The sequence below is a fragment of the Myotis yumanensis genome, unplaced genomic scaffold (assembly GCF_028538775.1).
Source record: "Myotis yumanensis isolate MYYU_CA2020_CCGP unplaced genomic scaffold, mMyoYum1.0.hap1 SCAF_8, whole genome shotgun sequence".
Taxonomy (NCBI): Eukaryota; Metazoa; Chordata; class Mammalia; order Chiroptera; family Vespertilionidae; genus Myotis; species Myotis yumanensis.
Genome location: NW_027223759.1, coordinates 9,483,707 through 9,500,879, shown reverse-complemented (window position 1 = coordinate 9,500,879; position 17,173 = coordinate 9,483,707). Strand labels below are relative to the sequence as shown.

The 17,173-nt window shown below is 44.4% G+C and overlaps 1 protein-coding gene across 11 annotated transcripts in view; it reads right to left on the bottom strand.

The window, feature by feature from the left end:
- Positions 1–17,173, bottom strand: part of CASP8 (caspase 8) — a 38,620-nt gene that overhangs the window by 8,776 nt on the left and 12,671 nt on the right. For 5 of the 11 annotated variants that reach the window (XM_070421835.1, XM_070421834.1, XM_070421829.1 and 2 more), the window contains exons 2-6: positions 12,091–12,427; positions 8,551–8,656; positions 7,569–7,707; positions 5,593–5,780; positions 3,110–3,251 (exon numbers count right to left, since the gene is read on the bottom strand). In XM_070421835.1, the coding sequence (XP_070277936.1) occupies positions 3,110–3,251; positions 5,593–5,780; positions 7,569–7,707; positions 8,551–8,656; positions 12,091–12,395 (880 nt within the window). In that variant the 5' untranslated portion in view covers positions 12,396–12,427. Of the gene's footprint in view, positions 1–3,109; positions 3,252–5,592; positions 5,781–7,568; positions 7,708–8,550; positions 8,657–12,090; positions 12,428–14,175; positions 14,347–14,530; positions 15,497–17,173 lie in introns of those variants that run through there. The other 6 variants (XM_070421830.1, XM_070421828.1, XM_070421831.1 and 3 more) reach the window with 3 other exon arrangements.

The following is a 17,173-nucleotide window of genomic DNA, read 5'->3' as shown; positions in this document are numbered from 1 at the left end:
TCAGCCCTGCCCTAAGAGGACCCGGGTCTCACTGTTCTGCGATAATCGCTGCAGGCTCCTCTGAGAGAAAGCCGCCCTCGAGTTCCGCCTGCTGCCAGACAGTCCAGTTTCTCCCCGTATGAGTCTGGGTCCCCAGAGACTCGCCCAGTACTGGCCTTCAGAGCAGTTGGGAGTTTGAGACTCATTCCCGATTGAAAAAGACAGCCGTGTCCTCAGTTGCCAGCCCTTTCCGCGTGCGACTCCGTACCTCTGCACTTCACTTCCACACCTCCTCTGAGTCTCAGTGTGCTTTTCTCTTTCCTTCTAGTTGTAGAATTTCCACTCACACAGCCTTCCTGTGGTTCTGGATGATGTCCGTTTTGTCTTTTTTTTTTTTTTTGTAATCTTCATTGTTCAGATTATTACAGTTGTTTCTCTTTTTTCCTTCCATAACTCCCCTCCACCCAGTTCCCACCCCACCCTCCGCCCTCACTCCCCACCCACTGTCCTCATCCATAGGTGCACGATTTTTGTCCAGTCTCTTCCCGCATCCCCCTCACCTCTTTCCCACACAAGAATAGTCAGTCCACTCCCTTTCTATGCCCCTGATTATAATCACCAGTTCATTCTGTTCATCAGATTATTCACTTGATTTTCAGATTCACTTGTTGATAGATGCATGTTTGTTGTTCATAATTTGTATCTTTACCTTTTTCTTCTTCTTCTTCTTAAAGGATACCTTTCAGCATTTCATATAATACTGGTTTGGTGGTGATGAACTCCTTTAGCTTTTTCTTATCTGTGAAGCTCTTTATCTGACCTTCACTTCTGAATGATAGCTTTGCTGGATAAAGTAATCTTGGTTGTAGGTTCTTGCTATTCATCATTTTGAATATTTCTTGCCACTCCCTTCCGGCCTGCAAAGTTTCTGTTGAGAAATCAACTGACAGTCGTATGGGTACTCCCTTGTAGGTAACTGACTTTCTTTCTCTTGCTGCTTTTAAGAGTCTCTCTTTGTCTTTTGCTCTTGGCATTTTAATTATGATGTGTCTTGGTGTGGTCCTCTTTAGATTCCTTTTGTTTGGGGTTCTCTGCACTTCCTGGACTTGGAAGTCTATTTCTTTCACCAGGTAGGGGATGTTTTCTGTCATTATTTCTTCAAATAGGTTTTCAATATCTTTCTGTCTCTCTTCTTCTGGCACCCCTATAGTTCGGATGTTGGTACGTTTGAAGCTGTCCCAGAGGCTCCTTACACTATCTTCATATTTTTGGATTCTTTTTTCATTTTGCTTTCCAGTTGGGTGTTTTTTGCTTCTTCGAATTTCAAATCTCTGACTTGATTCTTGGGATCCTCTAGTCTGCTGTTGGGTCTCTGTATAATATTCTTTATTTCAGTCAGTGTATGCTTAATTTCTAGTTGGTCCTTTATCACAACCTCGAGGGTCTCATTAGATTTCTTGTAGGTCTCATTAAGTTTATCGGCAGTTTCTAGAAAATTCTTGAAAAACCTTAAAAGTGTGGTTTTGAACTCTATATCCAGTAGTTTGCTTTCCTCCATTTCTGTCATTTGTGTCCTTTTTCTCTGTCTCTGCATTTTTTATGCTTCCCTGTGTTGATAAAGTGGTTTTCTGTGCTAAGTGTCCTCTAGGATCCAGTGGTTCAGCCTCCCCAATTACCTGAGGAAGACACTCTTGGTGCACCCCCTTGTGGTCTTTGTGCACAGTCTTGTTGTAGTTAAGCCTTGATTGTTGTAGGTATCACTGGGAGGAATTGACCTCCAGGCCAATTGGCTGTGAGAATCAGCTGTGTCTGCAGTGGGAGAACTTTTGTGCTAGAGACACCCCTCCAGGGCAAGACTTGCTTCAATGGGGCTTTGGTGCTCACTGATTCTGCCCCCTGAGTGTGTCCTTTATGGTTCCACGGAGCTGCAAGCTGGATGGTCCCACTCTGACCTCTGGGCTTCCTGGCTCCTGGATCTCTAGGGAGGTGCTAATCTAGCCTCTGCCTTAGGCTATCCAGCAAAAGCCTCCCTGCAGGGCCTGGGCAGGGCGGGTCCCAAGGGATCAACAGGGCGGGGCTAGCAGTTATGGCTGCTCTCAGAGACTCCACTTCTCAGTGTCTCGACAATCGCTGCAAGCCCCTCCGAGAAAAAGCTGCCCTCGAGTTCCAACCGATGCCAGACAGTCCCGCTTCTCCCGTATGAGTCTGAGTCCCCAGAGACTTGCCCGGAACTGGAGCTCAGAGCCTGAGACTCCCTCCCGATTGAAAACGACAACTGCACCCTCAGCTGCCAGCCCGCTCCACGTGCGCTTCTGTACCTTAGTATTTTACTTCCGCACTGCGCCTCCTCTGAGACTCAGTATGCTTTTCTCTTTCCTTCTAGTTGTAGAATTTCCACTCATCCAGCCTTCCTGTGGTTCTGGATGATGTCTGTTCCGTCTTTTAGTTGTATTTTTGAAGTGGTTGTTTGAGGCAGCAAACGCCGGTGTTTACCTATGCCGCCATCTTGGTTTTCCTCCGTTTTGTCTTTTAGTTGTTTTTTTGAAGTGGTTGTGTGAGGCAGCAATTTCCAGTGTTTACCTATGCCACCATCTTGGTTTTCTCCTACATTGTTTTAATTTTTAAAATTAAGTTAAAAAAAAAGAAAAGCAGAAAACTAGCAAATACCTAAGACTGTTCTTCACCTCCACAGGAAAATGTGGTTATAGTCATTTTTCTGAAACATACAGCTCTGTTGGTATAGCTTTTGTTCGCCCCTTTTGATAAAAACATAAGTATCCTATATAATAAAAGCCTAATATGCAAATCAACCAAACAGCAGAACGACCAGTCACTATGATGCACACTGACCACCAGGAGGCAGCTGCCCCCTGGTGGTCAATGTGCTCCCCTGCTCAGCCAGAAGCTGGGCTCACAGCTGGCGAGCGCAGTGGCGGTGGCAGGAGCCTCTCCCGCCTCTGCGACATCAGTAAGGAGCAGCGAGCAGGCGGGCAGTAAGGAGTGAGGGGTCCCAGACTGTGAGAGGGCGCAGGCTGGGTTGAAGGGACCCCCCACCACCACCAGTGCATGAATTTTGTGCACGGAGCTTCCAGTTAGAAATATTTTACATCTCTTTTGGATTCTACTGTACCTGCATCCAAGTCTGTTCCAGTCCTATCCTTAATTTTGTGAAGTTTGGGCACCTTCTCCCGTGCTTTGCTAAAATCATAATTATTAAAGATCACACAGTATCCCCGAGGTTTGCTTTTCATTCGGTAAACTTTGTCCGCTGTCTGAAAAACAAAAACACAACCCAGGAGCTGACACTGCGGTCAAACACTTGAGATGTGAGCAAACAACTCCCTGGTCCAAGGTTAGGCTGGCCCCTGAGCCAGACTGGGCTCATTCAATGGCTCCCACCCAAGCTGACATTGTTTCCTTAACAAGCCTGCTCATTTCTCCTCACACAGGACCCCAGACTCTTGCCCCACCTGTAGTGTGTCTAGTTAATGTCCCAATACTTGGGCCTCCTGAGCACCTTGCACTTACATTCATATTGTCATCATAATGTATTATTTGTCCTCATTTCTGCTCAAGGCAGATGATGTCTGGGTCAGGAACCAGGACTTATTCATTCATGAGAGCTCAAGCAGGAGTTGCTCAATGAATGAATGTCTTAGGGCTGGCTGTCTCTGGGCTGCCCTTCCGTGACCCTATGACTTCCATGGCTATCTGATCAACTCATCCCTGTTTCTGGGCAAACAGCTGAGGGCCTTCCCTTCACACATGACAGCATGTCCCCAGACTGTTAAAGCTGATGGGTTAATCTTGTTCTCAGGACCACAGGGACAGGAGAGGAGAGATGCACTGGGCAGGCAAATCTTGACTATTGCAGGTCACAGTTTCCAGACTCTAGAATCAGTGGTGGCCCTGGGCTGGCCTTATTTTCCCAGAGCTGTTTCAGTGCAAAGATATCCAACATTTATTGGGAAATCCATGCAGCTCCTCCCAGTAGAGAAAGTAGCTCCCAGCTGGAGGGGGTGTGGAGGTGTGAGGGATTCTTGGCTGTATCCTATATAATAAAAGCCTAATATGCTAAGTGTCCAGTGGTCCGGTCGTCAGTTCAACCAATCAAAGCATAATATGCTAATGATATGTTAAGGCCACTCAACTGCTCGCTATGACATGCACTGACCACCAAGGGGCAGGCAGTTGACCAGTTGACCAGTTGCTATGACGTGCACTGACCACCGGGGGTAGATGCTCCAACTGGTAGGTTAGCTTGCTGCTAGGGTCCAGCCGATCGGGACTGAGCTAGATGGGCCGGACATGCCCTGGAGTTCTCCAGCGATCCCTCCCCAGCTGGCCAACTTCCTGCATCCCTCCCCAGCCCTGATCATGCACCGGTGGGGTCCTTCAGCCTGGCCTGCACCCTCTTGCAATCCAGGACCCCTCAGGGGGGCACATTGTCTATCAGGTAGTTCCATCTATACAATAAAAGCATAAGCAACCATTACAGCGGAACAACCAGAATGTCCAGTCACTATGATGTGCACTGCCCACCAAGGGGCAGACACTCACTGCAGGAGCTGTCCCATCATGGTCAGTGTGCTCCTACAGGGGGAGTGCCACTCAGCCAGAAGCCAGGCTCATGGCTGGCGAGCACAGTGGTGGTGGCGGAGCCTCTCTCGCTTCCATGGCAATGCTAAGGAGCAGCAAGCCGAGCGGTTAGGAGCGAGCAGGCAGGTGGTAAGGAGCAAGGGGTCCCACACTGTGAGGGGGTGCAGGCTGGGGTGAGGGAGTGCAGTCCACGAATTTCGTGCACCGAGCCTCTAGTACTTAATAACCTTAAAGCCTTGAGCAAGTTATCCAATCTCTCTTGCACCCAGGATCCTTAGCTGTTCCTGGGGCAATGCCTGTAGAGTGCTTTACTCTGCGGTGTGCTCCCTGACTTTGGTTAATCCTTGATTTTCAGACTGAGAGAGGTTCGTTAACTTATTCAAGAGCCCACTGGTAAATTGTTCTCTAGGTTTAATTTTAAGTCTCCTGCTGGGTTTCTGGTGTTCAGGATTTCCTTTGCTTCCCGCCACAGAGAGGGGTGAGTGGGCTATGAGTCAGAATGGGTTTGGTGGGTCACTGAAGGTTACACAAGCAGGTGTGCTAATGTCTAGAAAGGCGATTCCTGGACCAGCTCTTTGGGATGAGAACACAGAAATGGCTAGATCATGAGCGTTTGCCACTTACACCTAATCAGCAAGGAGAAACAGTTTTGAGATGTCAAGCCAAAGGAAACGGCTTTGCTTTCTCCTGTCTCTGCCCCCACAGCCCGCTGCCATTCTGGCTGATGCAGCTGCTGGAAGGGCCGGGCAGGAGCCTTCTCACCCCTCTGCTCCAAGGGTTTCAATGTGTTTGTCTTTGGTTTTAAAATAAACATTTAACCTGAGAAATCACATTTTCTTTACATTAAAAAGTCACACTTTAAGCTTGTGCTTTTGTGAATTTTTTCTATAGTCCTCATAATAGTCACTAAGTTTTTTCTCCTTACTAGTTTGTCTGGAAGCTTAAAAAGCTAAGGAATACACTAACTAGAATCTTCAATGTAAAGAAAAGAAGTAATGGGAGGTTTCCTCATACCTGCTGTGGCTTACTGTCCTGCTCCCGTGACTCACTGTCCTGCTCCCGTGGCGGCTCACAGTTCTGTTCCCGTGGCAGCTCACAGTTCTGTTCCTGTGGCGGCTCAAAGTTCTGTTCTCGTGGCTCAGAGTTCTGTTCCTGTGACTCACTGTCCTGCTCTCGAGGATAGTCTGAAATTGGCCCCCCATCTACAGGGAACGACATGTGGCAGAGAAGGTACTTTAGTAAAGACACATGTAACACCTGAGACAACATAAAGTCCCTTTTAAAAGGAAAATTCATATCCTTACAATCCACAGAATAAGTCCCATTCTTACCACTGAATCACTCTGCATCTGTTTCAAACTTGCTGGCCTGAGCCCACATGGTTTGTGTCTCTAGACCAGCAGTGGGCAAACTACAGCCCGCGGGCTGTATCCGGCCCGTTTGAAATGAATAAAACTAAAAAAAAAGAAGACCGTACCCTTTTATGTAATGATGTTTACTTTGAATTTATATTAGTTCACACAAACACTCCATCCATGCTTTTGTTCCGGCCCTCTGGTCCAGTTTAAGAACCCATTGTGGCCCTCGAATCAAAAAGTTTGCCCAACCCTGCTCTAGACACATGTTTTAGTGTGTAGAGCAGAGGTGACAAGAAGTAGCCACCGAGCCCTCATCCTGGTACTCGGCAGCAGGTCCATTAAGATGTGGACATGGATGGTAGAAGGTTGTAGAGAGGAAGCAATGAAAATATCAAAGAGTAAATTAATTAAATAAGTCTTGAAAACATCTCCAGGTATCACCACTTGAAAATTCACCTGTACTTCTGTTAAGAGGTTAAGATTAAAAACAAAAAAACACCAAAAAAAAACACAACTCCCTGCCCAGCTGGTGTGGCTCAGTGGCTGAGCATCAATCTGTGAACCAAGAGGTCACAGTTCGATTCCTGGTCAGGGCACATGCATAGGTTGCAGGCTCAATCCCCAGTAGGGGGCATGTAGCGGGTGGCAGATCAAAGATTCTCTCTCTCCCTCTCCCTTTCTCATTGAAATCTATAAAAAACATATTTAATTTAAAAAAACCTCCTTCAGCAGAAAAAAAAAACAATTTAATCATACAAGCAAAGCTTAATGTAGCTTATTTTACAGGGCTAACTTGACCTTGTTTGTGCCTCTGAAAATCATGAGGAAAACTTGAACTTTTCTCCAGGGTTGATGTGAGGTAACCACTGATCAACCGGTCATTTAAGAGAATTCTAACATCAGAATCAATCACTGTGAAGAGTGAAGTCACTGCTTTCTCACTGTGTAAGCTGCCTTATAACAGCGTGCTCCTGAGCCTCATGCCATGTTTTGTTTTGAATGCTCCTGGTTTGCAAACTGTCCTTTGGTGTGTGCATGGTAAATTTTTACAATTATTCCTTGATTTTGTTTTTGTTTCTTTTTCATATTTTTTTATGGATTTTTAGAGAGAGAGGAAGAAGAGGGACAATGAAAGATAAATATTGATGTGAGAGCAGAACATGGATTGGTCGCCTTCTGCAGTTCCCCTACCTGGGATCAAAGCCCCAACCTGGGCATATGATGCCCTGACTGGGAATTGAACCAGCAACCTTTTGATACATGGAATGATGCCCAACCGACTGAGCCACACGGGCCAGGGCTGATTCATTGGCTTTACTTTGGCTATTTATGAATCTTTAACAAAGGCTCATTCTTCCCTCTGAATGAAAGCAAACACACAGTTTTGTTTTAAAAATACTGGGACGTAGAGGGGTTTGTCAATTTAAGAATACATTTTGCTGCACTGGGGTTGCAAGTTCAATCCCTGGTTGGGGCACATAAAGGAATAAACTGGCAGGAATCAACCAGTGAATTCATGGATCAGTGGAACAGCAAATCAATGTCTCTCTCTCTCGCTATCAAATCAATAAATGAAAACTTTTTGAAAAAAGAATACATTTTGCTGATTCACAGCTGTGAGGTTGTTTCTACCTTTACTTAATTTTTCATAAGCACTGATTTTATCCAGCAGGCTCCGGTTGATTTGTCCACAGATTCTTTTTAGGGTGTCCAAATTTTTTTCCCCAAGGATAAGTCTCTTCTCCATCTCCATAAAAATATCAAGCAAGCTCTAGAGGGAGGAGAAATAAAGTTGGAAGATGGAATTGGGCCATATTGGCTTTTAGATTAGATTTTTGTTTTTACTTGCACTTTCTCCAACCCAAGGAACCACCCTAGCTTCCCAAGCAGACTCTCCTGAGAGGACATCCTGGTCTTTCAAAGCCAATATACTGCTAGGAGGCACTTTTGTGTTTTCCAGCCCAGAAATAGAGAAGACAGAGGAGACACCACATCAGTCCCCAGGACCCAGGCCCTGTGCTAAAACCACCCATGACACTTTCATGTGAAACAGCCAGAGGTGCACGCTGAGACAGCCATGGCCCCCATGGTGACAGCCTTGGGAGCTGCCTAACATTTCCTCTGGCGTTACACACACACACACACACACACACACACACACACACATACACACACACATACACACACCAGACACACAAAACCGCACCAGACACACACACCAGAAAAACCCTGCAACATACCACAGATACACAGATATGCACACACCCAGAAACACCCCCCACACACAAAAACACACGTGCACACACATCACACACACAGACACACAAAACCGCACCAGACACAGACACCTGTCTCTCCTGGCTCTGCAGAGTCCCACAACCCCCTTCTCTCCTCCCGACACAGCCTGGCTCCTGGTAATGAACGTGAGCAGCACTTCACAGCACACGAGGGGATCACATCTACAACCTTCATGCCTGGCAGCTTTCTTCTTCAACCCAGGCTAAAAAATGAGAATTCGGGTGCTTTTATCCGAGTAGCCCTCGCTTCAGTCTCAGCAATCCCCACTGGCTGACTCTTCCTCGGGACTGAATCTTGGCATGACACCAGGTCTTACCATGCTATCCGCCAGTTTACATCTGGAGAGCTCCCGGTTCAAAAAAAACTTAAAGTCCTTCAATTCCAGTGCAGTTACATCTTCTGAAATCTGGAAAAGCATGACCCTGTGGTGGGAAATGGAGACACTTGAGAAATGCTTTTTTAAATAATTTCTCAGGTGATACATGGCGTCACTGCAGACTCGATTCCGATGGCCTCCCTTCAAAATAAAGCCAGCTCATCGCATGGTGTAGGAGTAGAGTTCTTAGAGAGAGGCTGGTGTAGTGACACAAAACTACTGACTCATGCCCAACTATCCAGCTTTAAAGAATTCAAATGAACTGTCCTTCAGTTCAGCTCCACGAATTGTGGTTTTCTGTTGTCTTCACTATAACGTCAAGATCTTGTTGCCACAAGAAAGTTTTGATTTTGGAAGTTACGTTTCTCAAAATGCAAATCCGATCCTCACTTCCTAATTAAAACTTGTCAGTGTTCTCCCAGCCGTTACCTTCAGTAGGAAGGCCAAACACTTGGTTCTGGAATACAGACCTCTGTGAGTTGAGCCCAGACTACCCCCTCATCTCGGCCACTCCTCACCACCCTCCCACTGTCTCTTCTCCAAGCACACCCAGCTGCCCTGCCCCTCACCCCTTTATGCCTCGCCCCCCTCCACACTCCTATTCCCTTGTCTATCTTTAGACAACCACTCATCCACTAACAGCTCACGCACTGCCTAAGTGCATTCACCCTCTGTGCCTTTGTATCGCCCAAAGGGTGACAAATAATTATCTGCTTATCAAGCTCTCCAAATCCCCTGAGAGAAGGGCCCAGGCCCTGTTCGCTTCCATAAGCTCAGAGGGTTGTGAGGGACAGTGTTTAAATGCAGGGGACCCAGATTAAGAATGTTGGAGCCTTGGTCCCTCCACGCATGAGCTGTGTGACTTCAGACACATTACACACTTTTGTCTTCATTGTAGACCGCAGATGCTTCTGTAACTATGCGTTGGAACTTGTTGGGGATTACATGAATACATTTATCTGCAGTGCATAAACCAATTTTTGGCAACGCACTAAGTGCTTGATACATGGCATTATTATTTCCTAACCTCTGATAGGGTTTGGGGATATGCTTGTTCAATGAGCAAAGGGATGTTTTATAAGTCGGCAAACCTTTCATTATTATGTTGTAAAGGAAACAACTTTAATGCAAAAACACGTTAACTTCCAAGTTAAATTAGAAAATTAAAATTCTAAAAATAGTAGAAATGGGAGTTACTTAGTATTATTGTCTGCTTCATCCTTCTTCTGGTGGAACCTGTACCCTGGAAGTATTTTGCTAAAGCTTTCTCGCTTTGGCCAAGACTGGGTCCAATCTAAAGCCACTGCCCTTTTCAACTTGACTACCAGGTATTTTTCCCTTTTACTTTCCTCATACTGAAACCTACTAGCTTTCTTGTATCATCGTTGTCTACAAATAAACCTGGATAGTTTATGACACCTTTTTAAAAAATATATTTTATTGATTTTTTACAGAGAGGAAAAGAGAGAGATAGAGAGTTAGAAACATCGATGAGAGAGAGAAACATCGATCAGCTGCCTCCTGCACATCTCCTACTGGGGATGTGCCCACAACCCAGGTACATGCCCTTGACCGGAATCGAACCTGGGACCCCTCAGTCTGCAGGCTGACGCTCTATCCACTGAGCCAAACCAGTTTCGGCTATGACACTTATTTTTTAGGTAGCAGTTCTACTTTGACATTTTAAATGTCTAGTGGTTTCTTACAAATAGAAAGCGATCACACTGGCGTATTTTTTTATTTACTGGCTAATGATAAACAATGCAGAAGCAGTAGCTTGTGCTTGTGCTGGCTTTACTCCCCCCACCTCCAAACTAACATGTTGAATATTTTAACAGACAGATCCTGCCCCTGGCAGGGACCCTGGCCCTCCCACAGGAGGTACAGGCCATGTCCGGCACTGGCAGTTTGTCTCAGCCCAACAGCCTCCAGAAGACCAAGATGGTGGGCATAAGCTGAGAGCTTCCAGGCTTCCTAGTTTGGGGGATGTGGTTTTTTAGGATTAATTGGTGCCTAATTAAAAAATCCCTTAAAAGAACTTCACAACCCTATTAAACCAAAATTACCCAGTACTGAATAGTATCCTCCTTCCCAATTCATGTTCACCCAGAACACATCACTGTGACCTTATTTTAAAAAGGTCTCTGCTGTTGTGATCTCGTTGAAATGAGATCATACTGGATTCCAGTGGGTCCTAATTCAATGACTGGGTCCTTATAGGAAGAGGGAGCTTCAGACAAACAGACACAAAAGGAAGAATGAGGCAGAGGTTAGATTGATGATTCTGCAAGACGAAGGATTGTTGAAAGAGAGAAGTAGATAGTATGTCTCTATTTTTAAAGTCTTGAGAATCACGAAGATGTAACTGGCAGTGACTTGTTATCACCCTAGGTTACCGACTCTCCCACAGGTGGGGAAGGGCTGAGCTGTAAGGCCTTCGGCAGGCCTGACACCCAAGTCAGTGTCATTTTCTCAGCAGCAGCAGGCCTCACGGGGGCTAAGCAGTCTCTGAGGGCTCTGGCCTGGCCCATCTGGAATGCCTGGCAGTGTGTCCCTCATTGGAGGATTCTATAATACAAGTGTGGGAAATTCTCCATTGAGAATTTCTACAGTCACCCACAAGCAAGTGGGAGGAGGATTTCAGGGTAAAAAGTAGTGATGCTTTATCCAAAACTAGAGGCCCAGTGCACGGATTTGTGCACCGATGGAGTCCCCAGTGTGGCCTGCAGGCAGCCGGGTAGGAGCCCAAGCCCTGGCCTGGCACCACACCGCTCCCGCTCATGCTGACCCCACTGTGCATTAGGCTCACCAGCCATGAGCCCAGCATGGGAGTGCACTGACCACCAGGGGGCAGCTCCTGTATTGAGCAACTGCCCCCTGGTGGTCAGTGCACATCATAGCGACCAGTCAACCGGTCGCTTAGGCTTTTATATATATAGATCAGGGGTCCTCAAACTACAGCCCTCGGGCCACATGCGGCCCGCCGAAAACATTTATCCAGCCCGCCGGGTGTTTTTGCCGCTGCTGTGTGCATAGGAATTTGTTCATAGTTTTTTTTTAAACTATAGTCCGGCCCTCCAACGGTCTGAGGGACAGTGAACTGGCCCCCTGTTTAAAAAGTTTGAGGACCCCTGATATAGATAGACAAAGTAAGCATACAATGTGGGCATCAAGAAAACAGAAACACCAAGACAACAGACACATATCAGAAAGAGAGTTAGAACATTTAGGAAAGGTCTATTTTAATGGCATACTTGCAGTTAACGTTTCACTTTACAATTTTTATCTTATGGTTTGAGCTTTTTTTTTTTTCTTCCTGAATTCTACATTAGGTCTCCACATTTCTTCACCCGGCCCTGATAGGACATCTTCTCAGAGCCTCCAAAGTCATTCTACATCAACAACCTGCAATCAACCCTCCCACAGGGATGTGTCCGCTCCCCGCCCCTCCCGTGTTGAGGCTGCAGAGATGGTCCCCACCTGTACGCAGAGATCTGAGCCCGGCCCGGGATCTGAAGCTCCCTCCGCATCTGCTCCTGGCTGGTTTTCAGGCGCTTTTCCAGCAGATCCAGCCTGTCGATTCGGAATAGCAGCTCCTTCAGGAAGGACAAGTTGCCCTCCTCCAGCATTCTCTTCTCCTGGAGTTTCTCAAAGAGCATCAAGGCATCCTTGATGGGCTCCTGCTTCCTTAGTGGGATGTAGTCCAGGCACAGGAACTTGAGCGAGGCCACCTCATCACTGCTCAGCGCTTCCCCAATGTCATACAGACAATTGCTGAAATCCATGCTTGTCCGTGTTGATCAAATGTAGCTGTAGCCTAGGTCAACACACAACATTATGATGAGGAAGAAAAGCACCATTAACTGCTTGGTTCCCTCATCAAATGCTATGACATCATTTACAATACGCGTCAGACATTTTGCTGTGGGTAGAGGGAAGAAAACAAACAGATAAGCTCCTGCTCTCAAGTAGCTTACTGTATGGGATGGTAGATCTATAAACTAGCCAATGGTCAGAAGAGTTGTGATCAGGGTGCAGTAGGAATAATAAATGTGAAAATGTACTTGGAAGCAGTGGTTTTCCAACTCTCTGCAAAGTAGAAGAAGGCTCTGTTGAAGTCTTACTCCGACTCTCCCTTGCCTTAAAAGAGATGCCTGGAGAGCTGCTGGGTGAGAACCTTGGACTAGGAAACCTTGAACTTCCCATCCGGCTCCGTCATCCCCTCAGTCCTACAGACTCTGTGCCTTTGGCACTTTCCTTAACCTCAAATAACCTTAACGTGTTTGGACCCCTTTCCTTCCTAAAGCAAAGCAGATGGTTCCCGGCTCTTTAAGCTCCCTGCATTTACTGACATTCTTGGGTGAAAATGCAAATCCTGATTGCACTCAGAAGTATTAAGCAGAGGTAGTGAACCAGGACCCATATATTTTGTACATATGATATTAAAATAGAAATATTTTTGATTTGCACATTAAGGTAAGTGTTAGGTCTGATCAAATAATTGAGTCAATTTCCCCTCCCCTGGAAACTGACCTTTACACCACTTCACAACAGACATTCCCTTTTGCTTAAAGCACATTCCACTTGCTAAGACCATCACCTCTCCCCTGCAGACCTTCCCAGGATCCGGACGTGCACAGGGAATTCTCTGCCCACCTAGAGTCCCTTAAAAACCTTTGACTCCCACCTTTGGGTGCTGGCGCCATTTGGGGGCACAGCCCATCTGGTATCCAGATGAACTAATAAATTTATAATCCAGAACCACTTTGGCCTCATGCATTCCTCCTTTGGTGAGCCTAACAGTAAGCTTTAAATTTTTTTAAGTGATCAAAAGGACTTTGAGCCTTTTAAAAACCACCTTCCTATCTGCACTTTGATTATAAAACCAGTGGGGTTTTTTGGTGAAATTTTAAAATGAGTTATAACATAGTCCCAGTTATCATTACATATACCACACACACACACACACACACACACACACATTTATATAAAAATTAAGATCAGGCTGCATATCCAAGTGTATACACGTCCCCTCCACACCAGCCCCCACTTAACATTTAAAATAAACATTAATCCCTACCGTTAAATATTCTTCTCTGTCATATTTTTAATGTTTCTAGATTTTTCATCACATGAACATATCAAAGCATCTTTCTATTTCTTTACTGCTAAAAATCATATTGCATTGAGAGGCTTTTGCATCTGTCCTGTGCCTATCTCTGATAAACTCTCTCTTAGAATTAGAATTATGGGGCAAAACCTTTTTCCTCCCTTTTAATGTAGAGCTGACATCATTGTTTAGACAAGTCTTCTTGAGTCAGGAAACTGAACAGATGGTTATCTCAAAAGACACACTTTGCGCTGGATTCACAAAGGCTGCTGGGCCGAGATCTCTCACGGCCGAAGCAATCGGTTATCATGAAAATGCCTTTGTTCAAACAACATCTTAAATAAGGGGCCAGCACCTCGCAGAAGATATTCAAAGTGCTACAAACAAAACTGCCGGACATATAAAGAGACAAACTAGCAAGCTCATCCCCTAAACCACACTCTATAGAAACACACCTGGGTGCTCAACAGGGTATGTTCCTGGTGTCTCATCACAGCGTGACGGGTAACCTCCAACAACTAGGAGCACCCCACATGTCCTCCAATGCAGGGACACTAGGCAAACTAAGGCGTAGTCGTGCCACACAATATCGTGCAGAGGTTAAAAAGTGCACTCCATCTTCCGAACTACAAAGGGATAGAGATTCCAAATATGTGTTATGGTGACAGTGAGGAAAAAAAGCAAGTTGCAGTATAACAAAAAAATCATACACCTACTTGTTAAAAATACACAAAGCAATACAATTAGATTTTCAGTGACTACAGACACGTGTGTAAAAGCTAAATCTGGAGGGAGACATACCGTACTCACCCAGTTGTTCTTCCTGGAGGTGGCGGGGAAAGAGACAACGCTGGGGAGAGTGAGGAAAAGGAATGTGCTAAGGAGAAAGCATGCAGGCATCCTCTGTGTAAATGAAATTAAACATTAAACACCAGCCTGGTGTGTTCTTGTGTTTAAGAGAGTGGAACCAAGTGCGTTGGAGGAGGGGCAGGAAGTGAGGCTTTTGGGGAACCTGAGGAGAGAGAAGAACCCCAGGCATGGAGACAAGATCACGGAGGAGTGACACAATCACATGCGTGTTCTTACAAGAAAACAAAAAAAACTAGAAGGACTGAACATTTCAAAAGAACTCAAAGAACTGACTTTCCCCCAAATAGCAGGAAACTTTCACACATCTCTCTCAGAGACTAAAAAATCTAGGAGGCTGACTGTAGGAAGACCACAGAAGACCCGTGTAGCACAGCTGACAAACTATCTCACAGGCATTTCCTCTCGGTGGGAAATACACATGCATTCAAACACAGACAGAATGATCACCAACCCTGTCCACAAGCAAAGCTCGAATAGATTTCCAAAAAGCAGGAATAATACAGTCGATGTTCTCTGGCTATTAGACGTTAACAATGAAATTAGAAATGAACATGTTCATTAGAAGTTAACAATGAAAAATGGCCAAATCAAACACACCACCAAAAAAGGCTCTTCACATGTAGGTGGCTTTTTAAGCACATGGTGTTCGAACAAATGGGTAGACTTCTGGGGCAAGCTGAAATGAAGCCTAACTGAACTCCTTACATCAAAAGGATCAAAGATTTAATCCTTAAAATTAAAATACTAAGATAAGACATAGGAGAATTTTTAAAAATAATCTTACAGTAGTGAAGAGCTTCTCTAAGTATAACAGAAAACCGGAAAGCCAACAAAGAAAGATTGATAAAGTGTATTTAAATAAAAACTAAAATATTCTGAAAAAAACCCACAAAATTCCAAAAAATAAATAAAACTTGCACTAGGAAAAAATGGGCAGTAATATGTAATAGGAAAGGGACTAATTTTTTTTTAATAAGACTCCTACATGGAGACAGACAATGGGGCCGTGAGAACCTGGGGCAGGGGTGGGGGCGAGCTGGAGAGGGCCAATGGGGGAAACAGGGAGACATATGTAATACTTTCAATAATAAAGAACTATTTTTAAAAAAGAAAAAAAGGGGGAGAAGAAAGAAAAGAAAGAGAAAAACTAAAATGGGGGAAGGAGAAGAAAAAATGAGAGGAAAAAAGAGAAGAGCGAAAGAAAATGGTGCAAAAATAATAAATATTTTAAAAAATAAAAGGAATAAATAAATAGGGCTCCTATAAGTCAGTTTAAGGAAAAAAGAGAAAGACCAACCATCCACCCCTGCCCCAGGTTCTCACGGCCCCATTGTCTGTGTCCATGTAGGAGTCCTATTAAAAAAAAATTAGTCCCTTTCCTATTACATATTACTGCCCATTTTTTCCCAGTGCAAGATTTATTTATTTTTTGGAATTTTGTGAATTTTTTTCAGAATATTTTCGTTTTTATTTAAATACACTTTATCAATCTTTCTTTGTTGGCTTTCCGGTTTTCTGTTATACTTAGAGAAAACTGTGTAAAGATCATAAGTAGACAGAGAAAAAAGTACTAGTGGCTTTATTTTTTTATAACTAATGGCGTTTTTACATTTGAAAAGATGTTCAACCTCATTCACAATCAATTTTTTAAAAGCAAATTGAAATGACAAAAGACCACTTTCAACAACAAAAAAAGGCAGGTGGGTAATTTGGCCACATCTGTCAAAATATAAAATGTACAGCTCCTTTGACCCCACAATTTAACTTGCAGGACTTTTCCCCTACATTAGCTTAACACGTTAAGCGCCCTGTCAGACACCAGTGACTGAAACAGAAAGGAAGACTAAACAGGCTTGGCGCTCAAAGTGTTAAACATCATTGTACGAAACGCATGTACAGGTTATTCATGGCAGCATTGCTTGAAATAATAAAGGAGCAGAAACAACTGTTTAGTGAAAATCAGAAGAGTTAAATAAGCTTTTAACCATGTCCGATGCTACTCTAGTCAACTATTAAAAAGAACGGAAAGGGCATCATGGTTGGGTATGTGTGATCTATGTGATGTATTATTAAGTGGTGCATCGATTTCAGAATTCATAGATCTTTGAACAAAACACGCAGGAGGCTGCTCGGTGGTTGCCTCGGAGAAGAGGAAATAGGCCTGGATGAGTGTGGGGAAGGCCTACGAGGGAACCGGAAAAAACGTTTTTCCCCATTTCAAATTTTTACCATGTGCATTATAAATGTACGTACAAACCTCTAAATTAAAATCTCTATTTAAAGATCCATTTGTATTCATATACTCGAATGAGCCTAAACTAGGTCCAGCCCTGTTGGGTACCATTGGATTCAGTGTCTTTAAAATTTTATATCATTTCTAACCAGTGTTAAAATCTTATTTTACAGAATAAAATCAACCATAGAGTCTAATGCAAGCAGGATCTTCTTTTTTCCCCCTCCCCAGTTATTTTCTTCTGATGATAACAATCCTTATTGTATTCATTTTACAAAATAAAGATAGAAAGAAAAAATCAAAATTACCTATGATTCCATCATCCTAAGATAAACACCTAATAATACTTT